A 23,476-nucleotide genomic window follows, 5' to 3' on the forward strand; every position below is an offset into this window, starting at 1 on the left:
GCAAGATTGTGTGTTGTATTTCTGAAGTCGACTATCGCTATCTCCTCATCGTGTGGACAAGGACACTGTGGTTTCCAGTCGCCCAGGTGCGGGTGGTGACTAAGCGAGTGGGTGGGTTGCTTGAGCCTCATTGGCCGGTTGACTCGCAAACTCAACACAACTAGGTACAACCCACAATCCGTCTACGACTCACAGACAATGGCAAGGGGTGGCGAAGAGCTATGTCCCTGTTGCCAGATTCCGATCCGAGGTGGACATACATCTCGCTCCCCTGTCTCTAACCCAAGTTCCGATGACATCAATTCTGCCCGCATATAACTATCTGCCTTACAGCTGAAGGCGCTCACTGCATATCCCTTCAACACATATTATATTACATCAACCCAGTTAAATTCATATGCCCGGGAATGATTTGAAACTTTGATTTATTTATCTCATGTTGCTCATATGGTTCCGAATGAATATCAAGCGTACGGGAGTGGCCCACTCCCCTCCCTCTCCAACTCACAATCGGGCTACCCAAGCAGGTATCACACGGCCTTCACTTCAGGGCAACCCTTTGATACCGAACGTATTCGAATGACGCTACCACCGGACGCCCTTCACACTCGGTCGACGGACATGGCGACACCTTGGTGTTAGAGGATATATCTGGTCATGATACTGGATATGATGGGGATGTGGAGGTAATTGCACCGTACGAATATGAGGAAGCGGAATCGATGCCCCCGACTCCACTCCAAGCGAAAAACCGGGCCAGGAGCAACGTTGAAATGGATGATCTTGTGAAAGCAGGACTTATTGAGGCAATGAAAGAATTAGATTGTGATTCAGATGAAACGGACTATGAGTACCACAGATTATGTGTAAAAAGGCAGAAGAGGAAGGGGAAATATTTATCTAGCGGACAATCTACAACTGATTGCTCCTCGGACGCTGAATCTTTAGAAACCATCGATCTTGAACGCTATGGGAAGGTATTTACTCCAGGAAAACCCCGAAAGAGGAGGAGAAGGAGGAGGCGGAGGCGTGCATGCACTGGCGATACTTCCGATTCTCGGAATGCTGAAATTACTAGCATGGACCATGCTTCACATGAAATTAACTCGAGCCAGCCAGCCTTTCCAGCACAAGACGAACGGATGGATATTGGTTAGATGGGTCACAAAATGCTTATTGAGTGACGCTAATGGCAAGATATTTCCTATTAATTCTTACCCTAAAGATATGCTTTACAATTATGGAAATTCAAACAACCAACATTGCGACTTGTTTTCGGGTTCGTTGCAATCACGTCACATGATAATATTTTGGCAAGTGCATGACGTCAGTCGTTGTTCAACCGGTGCCAACACTACTCCGTATTAAAATGGCAAATTACTGGGCTGCGAATCCAATTGACTACCTCCCACAAACCTGGCCTGGCATCTATCGCCGTTTGTACGTTAATTGGCATTTTTCAAATCATAAACGGCACATTCGAAGAGCTTTGACTCATTTGCGATGGCATCCCGAACATCAACGCGGCAGGCTGCTGTGAAGGCAAATGAAGCGCTCCACCAAGGGGCCAGAGCTAGTACGAAGAAAACCGCTAGCGGGAAGCGGAAGGGGAAGGAACAGGAGGAAGCTCCGAAGACAAAACGCGAAAAAGCGGAGGAGGAAAAACCAACGAAAATAAAGCAACGAAAGCTTGGAGAGAGTAAGGAGGGACCAACTACGGAAGGACATGAGGAGGAAACGGAATCGATCAACGCTGGGCTAAACAAGCATCAAAACATTGAGGGAGCCCAAGAGCGAGACGTAGAGGAACCGAGGGAGCCGGACAAGTTGGAAACCAAACGACTGGAAAAGAAGGAGGCACCAAAGGAGGCAGAACCGAAGGCAGACGCTAGTGGACCAAAAAAAGAGGAAACAAAAGAGACAGAAATGCTTGAAGCTAAAGAATCAAAACAGGAAGGAGAAGTTAGGGATCCAGTCAAAGCGGAACAACGCGAAAACGAAGCTCCCGAGAAATCCCAACCGCAAAAAGAAAATATTGCAGAACCCGGACACAAGGAGAGAGCATCAGTACCGACAACCATTGAGACAGGTGAGGTGGATAGAAGTCTCCCATCAAACGTTCTCGAAAAGGGGATTATATATTTCTTCTTCCGCAGCAAGGTTGGAGTCGAGGAACCAGAGGGTATTGCGGACGTGGCACGGAGTTTCATCGTCCTTCGACCACTTCCGCGCGACGTAAAACTAGGCCAATGCACTATCGGCGATCACCAGAATTGCCGATTGCTTGTCCTACCCAAAAAGGTGCTTCCAAAATCCAGCAGAGATCGGTTTATGGGTTTTGTGGAGAAGGCACACACCACCATGAAAACCATTAAAGACTCATTCCTTGCGAGTGAGAGACAAACGGCGACGCGAGGAACGGCATATACCCCTGCCGCAACTCCCATTGCTGAGGGAGTTTATGCGATCGCATCCAAGGGTCGCTCTTCGCACCTTGCATACTATCTGACGATCCCGTCGGAGCTTGGTGAGGTTCAGAAAAATATTGGCCTCAGACGCCATGGCAGCTTCATTGCCAGCGTAAAAAATCCCGAGTATGTTGGGCCTGAAACGGCCAGACTGCCTCATGGTCCTGAATTTCCACAAAAGTAAGTCTAGTTCTAAAAACAGATGGCCAAAGAGGCTGCTAGCCTTCGTCAGTTTTTCATAGCTAACTTTCCGCAGGGTTCAGGATGAGTTTAACGACCTTCGCTGGGTGCCATTACAACCCACGTTCCTGGATTACCCCAATGCGCAATTCCTTCTTATTGGGGGTACACACCATGATCCAGAAGAAGCTGAGAAAGCAATTGAGGAACTTGAACACCAGAATGAATCCCGGACGTATCCACTCAATTGTTAGTATTCCCCGATCGATGAGACCCATGCATTGACTAATGAATACTCTCTTTGTTCAATACAGACGACGATATTATCTATAAAGACCTAGGCATGGACAGTAGGAACTATCCAGATGTCGCTACGACTTGGGAATGAGCTACTGTGCTAGGCCATAAATATTGGCAACCCCCACCACAATGAGGCGTCTTTTTGTGGCAGAAAAGAAGTGGGGGTTGCCAATACTTATGGCCTGTCACTGTACCTTGTTGTGCATGGCTTTAGTCTACTCAAATTTCGTGTAAAAAACGGCGTGCCATTGCCTTACGGCGCTTGCTTTAAGGTATTATTGTAATGTACGTAATTAATGCGACAAGGCTGCGGTGCTCAGGGTAAATACTCCAAAGCGAGCAGAAAATGTTCTATGCAGTGTGATGATTCTCCAAAATCTTCAGTGGACCATTCATCAGAAAACAGAAAAAAGAAAAAGGCGACGAATGGATGATTAACATAACATGAATGGATTTTATCTTTCATTCTCGTTTATTGTAAAGGGAGAGATGGAGGGAAACCTCCGTTGTCAGGCTGAGCATCTGTGAAATTACATAACTAGCTGGGTGCGCCTGGTCCAATTGGCCGCCGTGATCTTCTCACGTTCTCTGTTTCCCAAAAGCCCCACCAACATCGCCAACACATGGGGATCTAGTAGACGGCAGAACAACTCTGCCTAGTATATAGCTTGAACCCTTTTATCTTTTGGTGGAAAAATGGCAAGATCCCGGGATACCCTTGGATGTGGAGAGAGGGGCTTCCAGGCCCCTGAGCTGCTACTGCAAGCTGTAACCCAGGCTATTGGATACCTAGCTCCAATACATCATTGGGGATGGCGAAGATATGTTGTGGGATTGGCTGTAATTTTCCTGTGACTACCTTAATGGCTGGAAAATTGACAGGCATGCTTGTTGAGAACGATATTCCCATCATTAGCACTGCAGAGGAAGGGGGTCCCTTACACTGCGAGGAGCAGGGGGCTGAAATAAATAAACTCCCAGACCTATGGATGGCACCTACATAAGGAGATCGTCGCAATCGATTTTTCGAGTTAAGTCCTTTGCATTAGGACACGAGCATCTTCACCGTCTAGCCATCCCATCATGCGGCCCCTTTGGTTTACATCGTTGTCCTGCGTTTGCGCTCTTTTGGCTGTCGCCAATGCTGGTCCTCCTCCACACAAGAGTAAGGATAAGAATCTGGCCAAGAAGGTAACATGTGGAGGTAATACGTATAATTACCATGGGTTAGAGGGATATGGATTTGTGCCGTCGAATGCCGTTGACAAATACGGCGATACCATGGGCGGAATTGGTGGCGCCCTGGCTATCGAGCAATCTTCATGGCACAGGAAGGAAGATGGCACGTATGAAGGGATCGCATGGGCGTTACCGGATCGTGGATGGTGAGAAGGACCTATTTTTCCCTAGCATAGCCCTTCCTAGGCATGCCAGGATAACTTATTAGCTGACAATTCATACCTTAGGAATACCAATGGGACCCTGAATGTCCAGGCACGAATCCAGAAGCTGTCTCTCTCCTTCAAGCCTTCCCGTGAGGCATCTGTGAAGAAGCCTTCCCAGCCGAATCTCCAAATAAAGCATTTGGACACCGTTCTTCTCACGGGACCCGACGGAACCCCCACGACAGGTCTCGATGCAGATGTGACCGGCTTCATAGAATTTCCCGGTTTCCCACCCTTGCCGGGGGCAACATACTCTGGCGACGGGTTCGGCAGCGAAGAAGGAACAAGCGGACGCCGCATCACTATGGATACTGAGGGTCTCGCCTTAGGCGTGGGAGGAAGCTTCTGGGTATCTGACGAATACGGGCCATACATCTACCAGTTCACGCGGGAGGGTAAAATGATCCAAGCAATCCAACCACCCGAAGCATATCTCCCACGTCGAAATGGGAGTCTCAGCTTCAGTGCCGCCTCCCCACCCATCTACGACCCAGAGAAGTTGCCCGTACCTGAAGACACGGAATCAGGGCGGAACAACAACCAGGGCTTCGAAGCGTTGACACTCTCGCCAGACGGCATGGAGTTGTTTGTCATGATCCAATCAGGTCTGAATCAGGAGGGCGGGCCGAAGAAGAAGAATCGGAAACAGGCACGGCTATTACAGTATGATATTTCAGGCTGCAAACCGCGGTATATACACGAGTACGTCGTCACGCTTCCAACGTACCCCGATAGGTCCGAAAAAGACCAGGAGAAGTCTCGTATTGTTGCTTCACAGTCGGAAATTCACATGCTGCCCACTGGAGACTTCTTGATCCTATCGCGAGACTCAGGTTCCGGTCATGGCCAGAAGGAGTCACGCTCTGTCTACCGCCAGGCAGACATTTTCGCAATCACTAACCGCACTACGGACATCAAATCTGAGAAATATGATGCTGCTACCGGCTCGATTGCTTCGGACAAGGGGGAGTTGAAAGACGGGATCGAACCAGCAGAGTATTGCGAATTTATCGATTACAACCTCGAGTCAGAGTTGGGCAAGTTCGGTCTGCACAACGGCGGCGAACAAGACAAGATGCTGCTGAATGAGAAGTGGGAGAGCCTGGCTCTGGTTCCGGTTGATGAGCGGGATTGTGATAAGAAGGGCTGTGGTCATGGCGAAGGAGGATTGCAGGAATACTTTTTGATTAGTTTCAGTGACAATGACTATATCACTCAAGACGGTCTGTCCCCCCAAACCACCACCGCGCAGCTTCATTCATTGCTCTTTGTTATCCATGACATGCTGACATTTTCCTGGCATTTGGGAACCTAGGCCATTTGAATTTTGGAAAATTCAAGTATGCGGATACTTCCGGTTTCAATCTTGATACGCAGGCTTTGGTGTTTAGAATCTCGTTTTGAGACATGACCCCAAATATACCTTTTTGACAGGGAATGTATAATTCAGGTTGGTGCACAGTGGACTTGGAGAATCTATACATTCCTATCGTATTTGCCCTAGAGATGCGTAGCCGTTTATTTCAGAATATAATCAGGAAATGGAGTTAGTGCCGATTCCAACCAACATCTCCAACACTGGTAGACATCAAACATGGGCAGGGGGTGGGGGATAATAAAAGTAATCCAGTTTTATTTGATTCAATCTTCAAGTGACCCGACGATCACTTCAACCAAATGCAAAAGTTGTGGCTGATTCGCCGGGAATTTACGGTGTGGAGGCAGCGGACGTATAAAAAAAGAAAAAGCGGAAGCAAAAGGTCAATTCCTCGCCGTCGGTTTACCTTGATGATTATTTAATATTTACCCAGTAACTATCTCCTGAAGGTTCAATGTATTTAAATATAGCAGCGCGGTTTCATGGGCCGTTGCCGTTCCGTGAATCAGAGCGGCGATGTGGCGTTGGGCATCCATGGATAGATAAAATAGATACGAGAAGCCTGAAGCCTGGAAAAAACTCGATTCCATGACCTCTCTCACGTTCCGTCGTGTTCCTGCGGATAGAGTACAAATTGTGGGGGTGGAATGCAACGCACCCCTCATTCCCCCACAGGCCTGGGGCGCATGTGATGCGGCAGCTCATGGCCTCAATAGAGAAAATGAGGGGCAAAGAGGCAAGGCCGGAAGAGAATGGAGAATCGATGGAGGGGTTTGGCGGGGTGAGCTGCGACAAGAATAGCAATCTTGGTAAATAGGCTCGACCATCTGGTATTTTCGGGAGCTTTGTCCACAGCCTCTTAAATTAAAGAATAAATACAAACGCCCGCGACGGAAATGAGGAGCATGAATGTACACGTAAATCGTGTGGCATTTCGCCACTGAGAACATCCTATTATGGGATTCGGGAGGATTAAATAATTTACCGGGTTGGATGGGATTTCACCGAAGCTGTCCATTCAACGAATGTGGAATCCGGGGCGAAGGCACTGGTTCCAGCCCGGCGGGTTGCTTGCCAGCAAACCATGCGTGTGGAGGATTGTGTTTTCAGCCACCATTGCTTGTGTATTGGAGGCGTGTTCAGCATCGCTGCGATGTAGGCCCTGGGTGCTCCGTTAGGATAAGTACTCCGTAAGTTCATACTGTATGTGAGACACCGTGGCTGAGTGGCTGGTTCACACCACACCCTGGATAACATTTCTTTCCCTATGGATGGATGTGGTGCGATCTCCAACAAGCGCCAGCTGTAACATTAACATTCTTGAGTGGCATCGTTGGCTATTGTGCCATTTTGGTTTTTCCTTTTGAGGAGAGACAAGATACAGGAAAAATGGTGGGGCTGAAACAACGTGTTGGGGAACAAGAGCTGCTTTGTCGCGTCTGTCTAGAATTTATTACGTTTTCCGTGCAACCAAAAAACTGGGCTGGAGCAGCTGTTTGCGGGGTCCAGCCGAGAATTCAAAAACCTTGAGTGCTGTCCGTTGATTCCCAATCCCAGTCACCCTGTCGCTCTTCTTGTAACTCTCCACATTTTGATGATGATTTGATTTCCGCATCCCAAACTCTGTTCAGAGCCGCATCCCGCTGCACTGAGATCCCGGCTGAGCTAATCAGCATGCGAGCGTGTGCCAAGCAGCCGAGCCACTAGTGGCGTGTTGGTAACGAGGCGGTATCCGCGTTACCAAACACCCAGGACATAGCGAAATAACCGTACGGTATTGATAAAACATCGCGTACAGCCGGTACCACGCTGGCGTTTCCGGATTGCGCCTCAGAAAGGGCTGGGGCGTATTTATTGCCCACTGGACGCTGCACCGCACTGCTCTGCAGCCGACGGCGGAGAGCCGCTTGCCAACTTCTCAACATCTTCTCAACATATCTCCTCTGCCTCCGCTCCCTGGCAGCAGCACTGCTCCGGCTGTCCAGTTTGATGTGGACTGCGTGGCTCACGCGACATTTGGCTTCCTTTATTCAATCGACGCATCTTTATTCTTACTTCGACCAGCAGCATGAGTCTGCTGCTTCTTCTGCATGGTTTCGCTCCTTCAAACTTTGAGCTTCTATACGACCGCTTCTCTTGAGCCTTACGCTCGAACAGCCTCTCCCAACATACCAAATAACATATCTTTAAATCTTGATCCATTTGTATTCGGAATCTTCCCTCCCGGTTTTGGCAAACGCTCGCGATATCTCCTCCGAAGGTTGCGGCTCTCACCCGCCGACCGCCGACGGTTCGCCAGTTTGGGAAGTGTCAAAAAAACAACCTTAACCCTAAAAGCAGCTCACCTTGCATCCCCAAGATATGTTAACTTGAGTTCGATGCACCATAGATAGCCCTCTAGAGACTATATACGAAAAGTATAATATTACTGGAACTTATCTTTATCTTGGAATCCACCGCCAGCATGGCTTCTCCCAGGTTAAAAAAGACCTCTGTGAACCCACCCCACCAAGTTTTTGGATATAAAAACGACGACGACGCCAGAACCGCCGTGAGAGCTACGCGCTTTGTGAGTACACGACGACAAACCCGTCCCTCTTATCGTTCAGCAAGTTCTCCCTCACGACTGGACGGGTTGGAAGACTCGAAACCTTTCTCATCAGCTCACGAGAGGCGTACTGCTTCACTAGCCAACGACACCGTTTCTTCTTCACAATCGTCATTGAAACAAACGTGGATACACGGCAAATCCTCTGCCATGATGCACTCTGGGCTACGAAATGACCGCTTTATCCCTGGGTTCAGCCCCAAGCTTGACAAAGAACGATCTATGAAGCCTAAGGGCAATATCAGGTCGCATCTCAAGAGGTCCAATCATAACGACTCAGCATCTATCAATCTTGACCGGTCTACCCTTGAGAACGAAGGGCTAGGGATCTATACGAATCTCGAACGAGATCGGAGGTATGGAGATATTGCTACGTCTCGAAGAGCCGGGTCCACCTCCCACAATAGATCTACAAGTGGAACATCACAATTTTCTGCCACGACCGCATCTAGCACACTTAAACCGGGATTGCAATACGTTCATCCTATGCGCCAGACCCCTCGTCCCTATACGCCACCCATAAGCCAGTCCTATCAAAATTCGGTCGTTGAAAGTGAGCAATCTACAGATGTTGGCCAGTTCAGTGCAGATTTGGATGATGCTGCATCCTCCAACCGAGACGTTTTCGCGCAGCCATCGGAACCCCAGCCTTATCGGATTCATCCTAGCTCGTTTACAAATATTTCTTCCTCAGTTCTGTCAAACCATGCTCGGGAGAGCTATGAGGCCCCTTCGCCCCTATCAAGAAGCTCTCTCGACTTTACCTTCCGTTCAAGGACCCGCACCAATACGGATCCATCAGCTAGAGCAGCCGCAGTCGAGGCTGCTCGACAAGCCTTTGAGGATAAAGAGGCCGCCAAACAGCGCAAGCTGGACAAGCAAAATATGAAGGCCCAGGACCGTGAACTTCGACGGCAGGAGAAAAAGGAGCATCAATTGTCACTATCAACCGCCACTTCCTCCCTGGGTAGGCGTTCCCATGAGAAACGAAATTCCTCTGAAGGTCGCTGTTCAGGACGCAAGCCTATGAGTGAGAAGCGCGATAATGCGACTGGCGATTATGCCTTTACACATAACAACCCCAGCCGCACATTTGAAAGCCCGAAGAGTGCCTGGGTTCTATTTATAACCTGGCTGCGAACAAAGCTGTTCAAAATGAGCAGGAAATTGAGCATGAAGAAGAAGAAGAAAAAGGCATGACTTTGTTTGGTTTCATGACAACTTTGAAATTTATTGCTACCTATACCTATAACGACCATTGATGAAGCGGCCCGGCGTTTCTCTCTACGTGTTCTGTTTATTTTTATTTTATTTTTATTTTTTTCGGCTGCTCTCTTTACATTGCGAAGTTCGGCGGGATCCGCGACCAGGGCAATTACTATATACATACATATATATACATATATATAACGCCCTCGTTCTATGCACAGCAGCGAGCAAATCGCAGCTGTACGCGATTCTAGCTGTGAACCTTGGTACGGCGTTCTTCAGGCGTTCAAACTAGACGTGACCTATTTTTTTGGTCCCCTTCTTCATTCTCCTTTTCTTCTTGCGAGGATGGACAGGTTCCTTCATTACTTTTCTGTCGGACTTCTGCATTTGTTCCTTTTACAGCCTTCTTGTCATTTTCTGGAGGAAATGGTTGTGGGTTACCAATTGGGTTTATTTATTTGATTTTTACCTTGATAGCCTTTGTTGTTCCCCCTCCTCTCTAGCAACAAACATATTTTTCTTGGGCGTTTTAGTTGGATCAAGCGATGGGAAACAGTAACATCATTATCCGGTTTTGTTTCAGTTTATTTATCAACCACGCTTGTTGTGTTGGAATGTTTTTCTGTGACTTTTAGTTCCTGCAAGGGTTAGCCAGCTTCCATTCATTCATCGCAGTTTACCCAATAGGAATATCTTGGGGCATTTTTGAAAGTATTAGTTTCTTCAGGTAGCCTAGCAAAATCCAGACTGGTTGACCAGTCAATATTCTTGTTACTTTCCCTCCAGACGAAGTACTTCGTGTAGGCGGTTGGCAAGTAAATACAAGTAGATGGATTTGAGGTTAACTATTGGTCTTGGCATCCGCTCTCCTGCTTATATAATCCAATGAATCGACGTAGTTGACTACGGTAGATCACAACCACCGACCACTTCATTCCTCCCGCCCCCCTACGGCAGACCACAACGACACGATATCTCGCGTTGATCGATCCATCGAATACCGAGCACTAGGTCCAGAGCAGAGCAGGTAGAAAAGCGCAGTGTATAGCTGCACTGAACCACTTGCACGCATGCACGCATGCCGGGAGAGGAAAAGTGGAGGGGCAAAAAAAATTTTTCTTCTGATAGCACCATTGAACATAAAATGAGAAATTTATAGCAAGATATAAGGGAAAGTAAAAATGGTGTACGACTGGGATGGCAAACGCGACATCTGCTATAAGATGTATATCGAGGATAAGAAGGCGCTCGAGGAGATTATGGAGCATATGAAGGTGTGCTACCAGTTTGCACCAAGGTGAGTTTGTTATTATATGTTCGGCAATTTTTTTTTTCACCCTCTCTCGCATGATAACCTCATCTATGTTTCATATATCATATCATTAGTTTGAATCTCTTTGGTATACAAAAAAAAAAATATGTAATATTTCCCCCTCCGTACGCCGAAACAAAGAAATTAACCTAGGCATGCCCCAACTGGGCCGTTTTATACACAATAGTAAACGCGCCTTCCAAACCCAGTTCAAACGATGGGGGTTCCCCTCGAAACAGAACCCAGCCCACAAGAACGCAAGCCTCGTCGCTCGCGTCAAGGAGCTGTGGGAGCGAAACACCAGCCAACGGGACATGCTACGAATACTCAACGAGGAAGGATATGAGATCAAGGAGCGCGAACTGATGCGAGTCCGTGCGAAGAATCGATGGCTGTTGCGTGTCCCCAACGGCATGAAGGCGCAGTCGACAATGCCCGCCGCGACAACTGCGACAACTCCTGCTACGGCGCCGACGGCGGCGACGCTGGAGGGTGATGAGGGTCTGCTGGCGCTCCAGCAGGAGATATATAAACCAGATGGGAGCATGGAGGCTGCGGGGCAACAGATCGTAACGGATCTCGGAGGGATCGAGCCACAACAGCGGGCCCCGTCGCCTGGGCTGTCGCCGGAGGTACTGGCGAAGAGGAAGGCCAGGTTGGAGCGCTTGCAAGCGGAGAGTGAGGAGAGATGGGCAGCGCGGAAGAGACGGCGGAGAACAAGAGGGTGGGCTGGCCTACCTGCAGACCCGCCGGGGCCGCCGCGGTTCCCGTCTGAGACGACTATTGATGAGAGCAAACAATATCTGAGTTTGGATAATGAGATGTATCGTCAGCTGCGGGACCATTTTCAGCGTATTTGTGAGGAGGCTGGGTTCATTAAGAAGACGCTTGCGGGGCCGGAAAAGTGGCAAGCGGCAAAGAATCGACTGATTGAGGAGTCTCCACATCTGCGGAGTGTGTTCTGGCCGAATTCTGGTCAGATTAAGGCGAAAGCGTTGGCCTTGGATGTTGTATGTACGGATGTCACCAAGCGGATGCGGACACTGCAGCGGAGGATGACTATTGCGGAGGCGAAGAATGCGCTCGGGATCAACCCTGAGGAGAGCAGGCAGATTCGGAATGCGTTCTATCAGACTCTCAAAGAAGATCATTTCACGAGCAAGCTAGAAGCTGGGGATGAACACTGGCGTGAGCTTAAGGAGAAATGGATCAGGGACTCCGAATTGCTCCAGAACATCTTGACCCCTGGCGAAGCCGATCCAAACCACGCTATAAAAGTCAAGGCCATTGAGATACTCTGTAGGGATGTGAATAAGAGACTTAGAGATGAGATCTCGAAGCACGATCCCTCTCGCAAAAAGTCCTCCTCTTCCACTTCCAACAACGTCAGCAATGCTGTTCAACTTGCACAGAGCAGCCCTACCTCCGCCTACACCCGACCGCCAGCCATCCGCAACGGAATCAGCACACTCGCTTCCCAGGCCCTCGCCAGTGCCCCCATGATGTCCAGCGACATCACAGACCTACAAATAGACCCGTCCCTCCTGCAGGCCGCCAACGACACATCCTTCTCCTTAAACTCAAACCGTCATCCTCATCCTCATCCTCACGATCAGGATCATCCAGAACATCACCAAAACGAAAACCATCACCACGACCCCCATGACCACCCCAGCAGCCAACAACACCCGTTCAGCTACGTGGACCCATTGCTCTCCACGTCCCTCCTCCAAGTGCCGATCTACCTGCGTATCCACCCGCAGTCGCAGATCCATCAGAACGCGAAGATGTGGGTGGATAAGTTGACCACGCGCACGTTGGAGGAGTTACGGAACGTAGTGACGAGCCGGTTCAAGGATGCCCGGATCGCGAGGATTGAAGGGACGGATAGGGATGCGAAGTATGTGATTGATGAGGATGATGAGTTGGATGCGTATTTAACGCATGTGCAGGGGCGGAAGGCAACATTTGTGTTTTTGTTAGAGAGGGGGACAGGGGATAATTGAATGATTCTTTTTGTATTTTAATTTCGCTTTTCGTTCTTTTTCCCTTCTTTTTTTATTGTCATTATTTTTCGATTGTTGTCTTGTTCTTGGTAGTCGGGGTGGGATGATGGGGATAAGTGCTGGTTTTGGTTTTGGTTTTTCTTTTTTCACTGAACATTATTGACATTCTTATCCCCCAGTTTTGACCGTTATTGTGCTAGGCTGGGACGTTTAAAAATACTCGGTGGATATAGGTTAGGTGGATGGACGGATTTACGGATTTGCTAGCAAATTGGAGTTCAATGTTTATAAAAAGAGGATCGATCGCGTTTATATATATGCCCCTTGATATGGTCTGACATTCCGTCCCTCCTCATACAACGAAGTCGCAACTTGTATCCTAGTTTCAACCAAAGCCTTTGTAGCGAAGTACTCCGTAGCAGGAGTTGGATCGACGCCTGATCGCTAAGCACTAGAAAACCCTGGTTATTCGTAGATGCATCAGATGCCGTCCGTAGTCCTGTTGCCTGCGATTATTTGGGCATGTCCTGTAAAGTAGATACTCTAGGGCAGGAAGCAAGGAACAAGGCATGCTCTTGAAACCCAGACGTAAGAAGATATGCAGAAAATACGTACTCCAAACAAAGGACGAGCTAGCTATGTGTTGAAGGGTGCCCAACTGGAGCTGGGATAGTGATCTGCCATTGGTTCTCATCCAGGTATACAAGGACCACTGCGTATAGATCGCTTGCTTTGGTGGCTGCTGATGGCTTGTCGATGGCTTGCTGGGGATGTCTGTCTGTCTGCCCCTCCACCCCACCTTCTTCCCCGCCTCGGTCAGGGCCTGAAACAGTTCATCAACGCCAAATCCTCGGAAGACACAGGTGTCCCTTGTTGTTGACCTCTTCTTCCTCTTCTTCTGTTTTCCCTCCTTTGCGTCGTCCTTTTATCTCTGTGTCTTCCATTCTGCACCTCCCTGCCACTGCCACTTTACGCTCTTGCGCTCTTCCTCACATTGATTGCTCCTGAGCTCGACTCTCTTTCACTTCTCCACGGGCTTGCTCAGGATCATTTATCCCCCTTGCCCTGTGATAGCGGGGCTATCTTCACCACGCTGTAGCATAAAAACAAATCCACCACATCCACCACACCAACCGAACTCATTCTTAACATAATCCATTGCCCGTTCACTCAAAAGCTTTTCGAGACCATCTAAGCCTGCTTTCTGTCAATCCAGCAACAGCTGCAACACAATGGCTTGGTCGACCACCACCACCGTCGCGCTGACATGCGTGCTTTTCCTTCTCTTCACCCGCCCTGTCCACGCCTTCGGGGCTGGCAACATTGCTTCCGTATCTAAGATAGAGGGCCAGAATTGGCGCCATGGCGATATCGAGGATGCGATCCTGACGTTGATGATGGCCCGCTCGGCGGGTGGGAAGAAGTTTTCAAAACTCCAGGTTCAGCGTATTTATTTTGGAAATTGGCTTCGGGTACAGTTTTGAATACTTCCCTTTTTTGGAAGGTTTTGACAAAATTTAACTTTCTTGCAGGACTATAGCCAGGCTCTCGACATTGGTACTTTGAAATATGTCTCTGCGGAGGCTATTAGGCTTCTCCTTTGGGTCTTGGGATTCATGACTTTTGGGTATTTTTTTTTCTTTCATGCCCTGTTTCTTCCTCTCTCTTCATTTTCTTTTTCTTCCCTGTGTATGTTGTTGGATCTCCCGGAATTCTTGAACTAGCCTAAAATATGGTTTTTGTTTAGGTACGGCACGGGAGAGTTTGAGGTTACTCTGGACCGCGTCGGATGTTACCAACCTACCGAGCATATCGATAACCCATTGGGATATGGCGAGGGTCAAGACGCACGCCGGTATTACAGGCGCCTCAGAGGCCCTGTTGACGAAGAGAGGGAGTTAGGCATCGATGCTCGCACGGGTAAGACGAGAATTGTCAGTCTCTACTAGTATTTTATACTGTTGCGGCTGACTGTGTCTATTTGCTTCTAGGTTTGAAGAACTACATCGCATCTGAGGACTTGGGTATCGACAATTCCGCTTCTCTCCTAAGAAAAGTGTTCGGCAACTGCATTGAGCTGGGCCGCAGATATTCGCGCTCCCGCAGAGATGCCGACTTATATGAAGCTCTGAGGCTCCTTGGAACTGGCTTGTAAGTTTTAGTGCCGTACACTTGATGGGATAAGGGTTTTAAACAGCTCCATGCAACCCCTATCAAAAATCCCTTCCCAAGAGCATAGTCTACTGGGTTTATGAGCCGTGTATTTATTTCACTGGCTGATTAAATTACTTTAGACACACCCTGGAAGACTACCTCGCCCATAGCAACTATACAGAGCTTTCTTTGATCGAACTTGGCGAGACCAATGTTTTCCCACATGTCGGGAGAAACACAATGATTCAACTTCAGGGAGCTAGGAATTCTGTTTATCCTATCGTTACCGGCACATTTGGCGGTGGTGAGTCAACAGATCATCTGATGGTAGCGGAAATAGCCCAGAGATATAGTTGCCGCTGACATGTTCTCAACCTGTAGTGGACTTCCTCCATAGTGTTATGGGAGAAATTACCGATAAAGCGACACAGTCAGAAATTCAAAACCTAGAAGGGATGATCGAAGAATCTGAAAACCAAAAACCACAGGAAGGATTTCTCCAAGTTCTACTCGATAAGATCCCTGAGGGCCTCCTAGGGAGTGAGGACAACACAGAAAAAATGAATGAGTTCCAGTCCAACGCTGAATCTACGAAGCGGCGGAACGAGAACATTTCTCCTCGCGAACCTGAACAATGGGCCACTTACATGAATGATGTTCAACAACAAATGTTTCCACTCCTGGAATGGCATGACAACTTGATAAAATCGATCAACAGTGCGATTGAGAAGATCCCTGCAATCCCAGAACTGGTTGAGCAAGTGCAGGAACAGATTACTATCTTTGTATTTTCTGTTATGGCCCCTTACGTTCTCCCGATTCTCAAACAGGTCAAGACTGAGCTTGAAACCGGGTCATCAGAAGTCATTCAGAGCAGTAAGGAGGGGCAGTTTAACACATTCAATAACGATCGCTGCACCGACCCCACTCACTCCATGCTTTCCAAGGATCATTTTAGTAACCTCTTGAACGAGCCCGCTGGAAGTCAGTACATTTTTCTATTAGGATATACCCCCTCTATTCATGTCTCGTTCTCTGGATCTTCGCCAAAACTATTTCGCCCTTAATTCAAGTCATTGAAAGTTGATATACTAACCAAACTATAATATTCAGAGGCTGCCTCGGAAGTTGTGAAATGGGTTGTACCGCAGATCATGGAATGCTGGGATGACGAGAACATCGATGTTAACCGTACAATGAATAGGATTATCAATGGAGTCTTTCACCACCCTGCTCTGCGTCAGTACGGCGAAGATGGTTCACAAGAGATGCGTAGAACTATGTTCGGCGTTATCGAGAGTTGGTGGAACGAGCAAGGTCGTCGCGGCCAGGACTCACTCCGCCAACAGCTCAGCAGAGAAGGTGTGCGGAATGGTGATAACCATAAGCCCGGCGTTCATGACTCTGGCCACGGCTGCGGCAAGCCCATGGGTCTCCCTAACCGCAATCGCCCCGTTCCGGGAGGCGTTCAGGATATGCTTGGTCTTCAAGGCTTAGGGGGCAACTCTTCAACGAACACGTCAAACATCGAGAAGATGGCCTCTGAAGCCGTTGGTGGTGGGCTGATTGGAAGTTTGGTGGGAGGGATAGTTGGTGGAGCCACAAGCGGTACATTCGAAGGACCTGACGACGGTAAGCGCCATAAGGAGAAAAAAGAGAAAGACCATCACTCAGACCCTTATTATCATTCTTCCTATTCCAAAGACAAGGATTACGAGAAAGAAGAAAAGAAAAAGAAAAAGGATAAAGAAGAGAAGTGGGATAAGGATAAAAAGCATGAGAAGAAAGATAAGGATAAGAAGGACAAGAAGGACAAGTACAAGGATGAAGATGATAAGGATAAGGATGGTAAGAAGGATAAAAAGGACAAGAAAGCTGACAAGGATAAAAAATATAAAGAAAGTAAGAAATACAACGACGGCGACGGCTATCGACGTGATGATCGGGGCGGTGGTGGGTACGAATCAGGAAGGCATCAAAGCGGGGAATATGGTCAGCCGCAATATGCTGAAACTGGTGGCTATGGTCGTAGTGAAGAAAGGTTCGTTTTTGAATATTGGCTAAAGTTCTTCCAACGTTCCTATTATTTCACTTGCTCCCTTTTATTTTGCCAGCCCGTCACCCCAATCCTTGATTAGTTATATGCAAGCTGACCTTTTCCCCCATAACTCGAAAGACATGATAGGGGAAGCTCTGGCGGATACGGAGCGGGAGGCTATGGTGGCTATTCTGGAGGCTATGGTGGCGAGAACCGTGGCTATGGGGAGAAAGATTCCAGTGGATATGGTGGAGGGTATGGAGGTGGTGAGTCTCGCGGCTACGGCGGTAGTGAAACTCGTGGCTATGGGGATAGTGAGTCTCGCGGCTATGGCGGTGGCTATGGAGACGAGAGTCGAGGAGGTTACGGTTATCAACAGGAATCCGAAAGGTCATCTCACCAGCATCGTGAGCGCTCTGGGTCTCGCGAAAGAGCTTCCCGCCGTTACGAAAGCGGGCATTATGGCAGTGATGACCGTCGCCATGGCAGCCGTGAGCGCAGCCGTGATCGCAGGCGAGATGACGATGATGATGACTACCGTCGCCGGTATAAGAAAGATGATGACGACTATGGCGATGAGGGTAGTAATGATGGCTATGGAAATAGACATCAGCATAAACACAGCCATCACAGGCGCGATTCCTGAATGTTTTAAGCCTGTTACAGGGATAACATTGTTGGTCAATTGATAAGGAATGGGGAATTGGACAAAAGGAAAGCAAGAAACATAGGTGGGAAGCTGGCACATGCCGGGGAGGTGGGATTTGATGGATATCTGACCGTTCCTTTTCATTATTCAATGGTTCTATTTACATTTCAGTACCTGAACAGTTTGTGCGCTCAGGCTGATGTATTTTTTTTTTTTTTTTTTTTTTTTGGTTTACCGCCATAGAAATAACGCAGATTAAGAATGATATCAATAGTATAGGAAGCTGGAAATCTGCGCCGAAGGGGAGTAGGAGAAAAGAAGAGCTCGATTCTTTGCTTCGTTATCTCGTTCCTCTATATCTGAATTATGGCTCATCCTCCCCACCCGCTCACTCATTGACAGCATATATAATATAGGACTCACTCAATCCACAACCCTCAACATCTCAAATGCCTCATTTCCAACAAGCTTTCGAAGAATGCTCATAGGATCAACTCCTTTCCTTTTTGTCTTCCTTTCTTTGTTAATCATTCCCCACTCCCCATCGCCATCGCCCTCCACCACGTCCGGCCCCTGCTCCTCTCCAAATACTCCATCCTCTAAAAACAACTTCATCAACGCCTGGCTCTGCCCGCTCACCAGCGCCGTACCCTCCATCTGAGACGTGACAGGCACCGCCCCTGGATTCCCCGCAAGGTTCCAATAGATCAACTCAGGCACGTCATACCCATGCTTCCTAAACTCCTGCTGCACAATCTGCTGATGAGTTAGGCCTAGCTTCCCTTCCACCTTATCACACCAACCACTCGTATCTGTCTCTGCCTCATCAAATTGCATATCGCTAAACACAAACACCCTCTTGATCATGTCTTCTGGCGGAACCTTATTCTCCACCGCCAAAGGCAAGATTAACTGCCGAAACACCTTGATAAAGTCCGTATTGTACCCCCAGCTTGCACTACTAATATTTTCCACCCGTTCCGTCAAGGACGTACCTTGTATGATATGTATCTCTGGGTCACGCGAGAAGGTGATAATGCGCCCGCCAAAAGGCGGCTGGGTCACCTCAGCCATAACAAGACTTAGGCCGATGGCATCGTGTAATGGTGAGATGTCCCGTCGATACGACGTCGAATTCATAGAGCCACTCACATCGCAGACAGCCATAGCACTATTAAGGTTCCCGGAGTCCCTGATGCGCTGCACTAGCGTCTTCCATTGCATATCCGCGACGGTGCGATCAAGTGATGTATTCTCCTGTCGGCCATCAGCGGACATGACCGTTTTAACGAGTAGACCAGGGGTCAAAACGGCGCCCGAGATTTTAGCTTCACCCATTCCAACCTTTCCTAGGTACTCCATAAAACGCGGACCGTCGTTTTCGTTGAAAAGGTGTTTGTATCGATTCATAGCTAGGGAGGGAACGTGGGAATACTCGATGTTTGAGAAAGTTTTGGCGGATATATCGCGCTCGACTATGGCGAGAGCTTTGCGGAGTGGGGAAAGGGTATTTGCGCGGTATTGTTCACGAGCACGCTTGAGATAAGCCTCTCGAGATAACTCGTAGCCTGTGGTTTCGGAGTGGGAATGAGGGTCGAGAGCGGAATCGGAAAACAGGAGCTCAGCTATTGTGGAGGCGATGAGGGTATATTTGTCGTGAAAGCGTTCTAGAGAGGGGGCCCATTTTGCACAGAGGGAGATTTCGCGAAGTGCTTCTTTGTTCGTTTTGCTGGATTCAAGGAGGATCATATCCTTCCGTAGTTGCTCGGCGAAGAGGCGGGCAACAGTTAAGTGGAGGGCACGGTGAAAGGGGTCCGTGGCAAGACGGTTGAGGATGTGTTCATGGCGCTGCGCTTTTGCTGCCTTGGATGCCGCTTTCTGTTCAAGTTCGAGATCAAAGGGAGATTTTTTCTCCCCCTCTTGGGAAGCTTTTGCTCTTCCCCTTCCGCTATGTCTTCTAGCCTGGCCACCCCCTTTGCCCTTCTGTGGCTGACTGCCGTCTGAATTTTTCGGGATTCGATGATCCCTCAAAAGCACTTGATCAGGATCGCTCATATCCAGCTTATCCTCCGCCGATAGGACCAAGACATTCAGCAAATCCTTCCAATATCCATGAGAGCTACCATGGGTAACATCATAGTCATCAACCTCCATCCCATCCCCACCCTCCGTCTTCTCAACTTTCCCAACAATAACTTGCTTATCCCCTTCCCTTTCCTTCGCGTCCTTTTTAACAACAGGCCTATAAAGCCACTTCAAATTTAGCAAGAGTGTCCGTGGATGGTGCTGCCCCAACCAACCTAGATGCGTATAAAACATCTTTCTCTCCCCCTTCCCTAAATGGATACTGCGGACCGCCCAAATAACCTTGAGTGCCATCAACGCATCGATCTGCCACGCCTTTTTGAGTGTTTCCCCCAGTGATCCTTTACCCGTACAATCGTTCTCCCCGCCGCCAACGTGATTAAACAGTTCTAGTAAAGGGGATTGTGTTGACGCATACGCCATCCCCCCGTTTGTCGTTAACATACGGTTTTGCCGCGCCATTTCGTCCTTGTGGGCCTTTTCGCTATCGGGGTCTGTTGCTGCGCGGTCAAGGGCATCGACGAAGACATTGCCAGTCGTCTTTTGCTCTGTGATTCCCGCACTCGCCCTGTCGGAGTCGCCGCCTGCATTGATATGCATGGCGCCCACGGCATTCTCCACATCTACGAGAGCGGGAAGAGCTTTCAAGACATGCATCTCAAAATCTGTGTCGGACATGCGCAGGCATGGGTCTTCTGGAAGAAGGACTGGAAAACTGGAGTCCATTGAACTGGTTTTCACTCTCTTTGCCGGCGGCAGTACTTGATGTGGAGCAATTTCAGCTCTTGGATGCTTCTCCACGCAGTTAGAGGGGTTTTCCATTGTCGATAATTCTTGGTTATTTGATATATATTTCGAATTTTCACTGGGTATATTTTGTTGGTGAGATACGATAAGTCAAATAGAGTATTCGGCCCTTTATTTATCTGTTTTATATAACTTCCCTAGAGATAAAGATATCAAATAATCCGCATAAGCACAAAATTTTTGGATATTTTGAGCTCAGGTAGTAATTTCGCTGCAGACGGGGAGCGCGGGGTTGCAGGAAACTATCGCGATCCCTGGAAACAACACAAATGAAGCAGCTTCGGATCGGATCTTAACAGCGTACGCGAAAGGAAAATCCGTAAGCCAGATTAGCTCCACATGCCACAATCAGAAAGAGAGGAGAGAGGGAGGCCGCGAATTGCTGACCACCACGTCCCTTTTAAAGGTCGACAATGGCCTGATGGCAAGGCCATAAAGAATTCCTACCCCTCCATTTCTACCCAATGTCCCGTTGGCTTTTCGTGAGTCACTGGTATGAACTCAAGAGCCCCGCCAAGGCCAAGCGTGGCGCTCCAGTTTTGAGTTAATAAGGTCTGGGCGTTGCTGATATCGCAGGGTTTTTGAATGATTGCGGCGCTTTCATTATTTGGGCTACCGTTGAGTTCCTTGCCAGTCGTTGCAGCCGATTGCCCAGCCACAAAGTCTGTGTCCTGGAAGCGAAGAAATGAAAATATCGGTGTGTCTTTGCGAAGACGCAAGTAACAGCTGGAAAGAGACATGTGACGAGCAAAACGTTTGTTAGAAATGTAATTATCTACAGAATAAAGGAATTGTATGCAACCAAACAAAGGTAGTAGACATACATAAAAAGTAGGGGGCAATTCAAACCCCTTCCACACCTAATCTGAGAAAAAAAGCACGCAAATTTATTCGAAAAAGAGTCATCAATTCCTTTTAAAGTTAGGGATTTTTGGAAAATAGAGCAAGCAGGTCGGAGTTAGTTCGTTTTCTCCTTCACAGAGACATCTGTATATATATATATATATATATATATATATATATATAGATGTCACATGGCCCTGGTCAAATAAATCAGGGCCTTGTAGGTGTGGATGTTGGCGTGACCTCAAGAGCCAAACGTATAATGTTTCGTATGTGAGATACGATATCAGAAGATTTCCCCCAGTTCCAGTCGAGGCCTGTACCAATCCTCGAATACTGGTTCGAGTATTAGCTAGCTGGAATGGCTTTGGCCAAGAGCAGATCTCAAGTCCTCACTCACCTTGGAATCGTTATCAATTCGGAGGAAGTAGAACTCGACGCCATCACTGCATACTCCATAAACGGTGGCATTCTTCCTTCCGTCCTCTTTCCGTCTCGAATGTACGATACCTGGTCCCAAGGAAATCCGCGAACATCGTTAGCAAACCCAATTCTAATTAATTATTATACGCCTCGGATGAGAACAAGACATTTTATACAAGTTACTGGTCAGAGAGACTCAAGCATACTCATAAGTGCCAAACATTTCCCTTCCCCCTGGCGGGCCGTGGTCTCCCCGCTCACAGCCACCACTACCATATTTGTTGACATCTCCTCTACGGACCCATACCAGAGTGCGAAATCTGCTGTACCATAGAGTAAGCGTGCGCGCCTATTATACTCCACCTCATTGGTAAATGCCGTCTCCACACTCAAACGCACATTCTCCGGTCCTATGGGGTAACAGGAAGAAGGTAGTGTTGGCGATGTTTGTCCAGGAAGTGTTTCAAAGTCAGGAGCGATGATAGACGCATGTGCCGCGACGGCATTACGATATCGTTCCTCTACTGCGAGACAATTAAAGAGAATGAGGTTCAGACGACAGCGGACTAGTCCTTCACTTCTGCGGCCGGAGCTGATGTGATCGAGATCGGATAGGAGGGTGCCTATTCCCGATTAGTTAGTTGTTGAGATTGACAGCGGACCCTACATGTCCAGAAGGCTTGGAAAAGGTACAAATTGTAGTACATAAAGACACTTTCTCAGTTCTATATACAGTATATATACGAGGTAGTGGGAGGGACATGTAATGAAGGGAGCGAGCCGCTTACCCAAGCAGTCCGGTACCGTACAGATATCCACAGACGGCAAATCCCAAATTCTTGGATCCTTATCACACTCTAATTTAAACATCGCAATCACATCTTCTGGTCTCATTTCATCTGCCGGGAGCTAGAGGAAGAAAGTAAATACAGAAGAATACCTCAGTTAGCGCCAACGCCAACGCCAGCTGCTGTCCTATTTCATGAACAGGACGATCATCATTGCGCCACGAAGTCGGCGAGAGAGAGAGAGGCACGTACTATATCCTGCATCACCTGATTAATTATTTCGATACGTGTGAGGAGCAAATTGCGAAAGTCTGTGGGGAGCAGTGGGGATAGTTTATCCCTAAGCCAGCACACGAAGTCCATGCAGTGCCGGGTGACTAACGGATGCATATTTGCTCTGCTTTTGTGAGTGGTTTTAAAAGCACACGCTGACAAGGTGAGTTAGAATGTAACAAGAAATATAAAAAGGAAATGTAGATGGGAAGGGTAGAAGTATATTCGAATCTTGAAACTATGAAAGATGCCAAATAAAGATTTATGGAGACAAAGCAGATTATAGTTGGCATTAGAGATTGAATGAGGAAGGATAGCGGGACAAATGCCATTTCGCACCTTCCGCCGGTCCTCCATATGGACATTGAGAGTCGACGGAAGGCACAAGGCCAACTGTTAAATTTGAAATTTCTGGAAAGGAGGTGGGGTCGATGTCCTTCTGCGAGGAGAATATATAAAATCTCAAGCATGGAAATATGCCTAGATCATGTAGAGACATGTATCGAT

The 23,476-nt window shown here is 48.1% G+C and overlaps 9 protein-coding genes across 9 annotated transcripts; 5 read left to right on the forward strand and 4 right to left on the reverse strand.

Moving 5' to 3' along the window:
• Positions 1–457: 457 nt before the first annotated feature.
• HCBG_00269 (uncharacterized protein) lies at positions 458–3,036 on the forward strand (the record flags this gene model as incomplete). The annotated part of the gene is made up of 6 exons (XM_045427319.1): positions 458–571; positions 645–1,152; positions 1,332–1,440; positions 1,488–2,648; positions 2,725–2,897; positions 2,963–3,036. The coding sequence occupies 6 exons, from the start codon at positions 458–460 to the stop codon at positions 3,034–3,036; spliced, it is 2,139 nt and encodes a 712-aa protein (XP_045291294.1).
• A 995-nt stretch (positions 3,037–4,031) lies between these two features.
• On the forward strand, positions 4,032–5,708 carry HCBG_00270 (uncharacterized protein; the record flags this gene model as incomplete). The annotated part of the gene is made up of 2 exons (XM_045427320.1): positions 4,032–4,333; positions 4,415–5,708. 2 exons carry the CDS (start codon positions 4,032–4,034, stop codon positions 5,706–5,708), a joined length of 1,596 nt encoding a protein of 531 aa, XP_045291295.1.
• Positions 5,709–7,288: 1,580 nt separating this feature from the next.
• HCBG_00271 (uncharacterized protein) lies at positions 7,289–7,863 on the reverse strand (the record flags this gene model as incomplete). Its single annotated transcript, XM_045427321.1, has 3 exons — positions 7,289–7,419; positions 7,513–7,767; positions 7,827–7,863. The coding sequence occupies 3 exons, from the start codon at positions 7,861–7,863 to the stop codon at positions 7,289–7,291; spliced, it is 423 nt and encodes a 140-aa protein (XP_045291296.1).
• A 372-nt stretch (positions 7,864–8,235) lies between these two features.
• HCBG_00272 (uncharacterized protein) lies at positions 8,236–10,174 on the forward strand (the record flags this gene model as incomplete). The annotated part of the gene is made up of 1 exon (XM_045427322.1): positions 8,236–10,174. One exon carries the CDS (start codon positions 8,236–8,238, stop codon positions 9,577–9,579), a length of 1,344 nt encoding a protein of 447 aa, XP_045291297.1.
• A 598-nt stretch (positions 10,175–10,772) lies between these two features.
• HCBG_00273 (uncharacterized protein) lies at positions 10,773–12,909 on the forward strand (the record flags this gene model as incomplete). The annotated part of the gene is made up of 2 exons (XM_045427323.1): positions 10,773–10,888; positions 11,091–12,909. 2 exons carry the CDS (start codon positions 10,773–10,775, stop codon positions 12,907–12,909), a joined length of 1,935 nt encoding a protein of 644 aa, XP_045291298.1.
• A 1,232-nt stretch (positions 12,910–14,141) lies between these two features.
• Positions 14,142–17,747, forward strand: HCBG_00274 (NIMA-interacting protein TinC; the record flags this gene model as incomplete). The annotated part of the gene is made up of 8 exons (XM_045427324.1): positions 14,142–14,381; positions 14,442–14,536; positions 14,657–14,829; positions 14,901–15,060; positions 15,204–15,367; positions 15,445–16,047; positions 16,177–17,104; positions 17,249–17,747. The coding sequence occupies 8 exons, from the start codon at positions 14,142–14,144 to the stop codon at positions 17,745–17,747; spliced, it is 2,862 nt and encodes a 953-aa protein (XP_045291299.1).
• Positions 17,748–18,173: 426 nt separating this feature from the next.
• On the reverse strand, positions 18,174–20,657 carry HCBG_00275 (uncharacterized protein; the record flags this gene model as incomplete). The annotated part of the gene is made up of 1 exon (XM_045427325.1): positions 18,174–20,657. The coding sequence occupies one exon, from the start codon at positions 20,655–20,657 to the stop codon at positions 18,174–18,176; it is 2,484 nt and encodes an 827-aa protein (XP_045291300.1).
• A 428-nt stretch (positions 20,658–21,085) lies between these two features.
• On the reverse strand, positions 21,086–21,382 carry HCBG_00276 (uncharacterized protein; the record flags this gene model as incomplete). Its single annotated transcript, XM_045427326.1, has 1 exon — positions 21,086–21,382. The coding sequence occupies one exon, from the start codon at positions 21,380–21,382 to the stop codon at positions 21,086–21,088; it is 297 nt and encodes a 98-aa protein (XP_045291301.1).
• A 313-nt stretch (positions 21,383–21,695) lies between these two features.
• On the reverse strand, positions 21,696–23,059 carry HCBG_00277 (uncharacterized protein; the record flags this gene model as incomplete). Its single annotated transcript, XM_045427327.1, has 5 exons — positions 21,696–21,821; positions 21,886–21,995; positions 22,115–22,531; positions 22,697–22,817; positions 22,949–23,059. The coding sequence occupies 5 exons, from the start codon at positions 23,057–23,059 to the stop codon at positions 21,696–21,698; spliced, it is 885 nt and encodes a 294-aa protein (XP_045291302.1).
• Positions 23,060–23,476: the final 417 nt, after the last annotated feature.

The sequence above is a fragment of the Histoplasma capsulatum genome (genome assembly GCF_000150115.1).
Source record: "Histoplasma capsulatum G186AR genomic scaffold supercont2.1, whole genome shotgun sequence".
NCBI lineage: Eukaryota > Fungi > Ascomycota > Eurotiomycetes > Onygenales > Ajellomycetaceae > Histoplasma > Histoplasma capsulatum.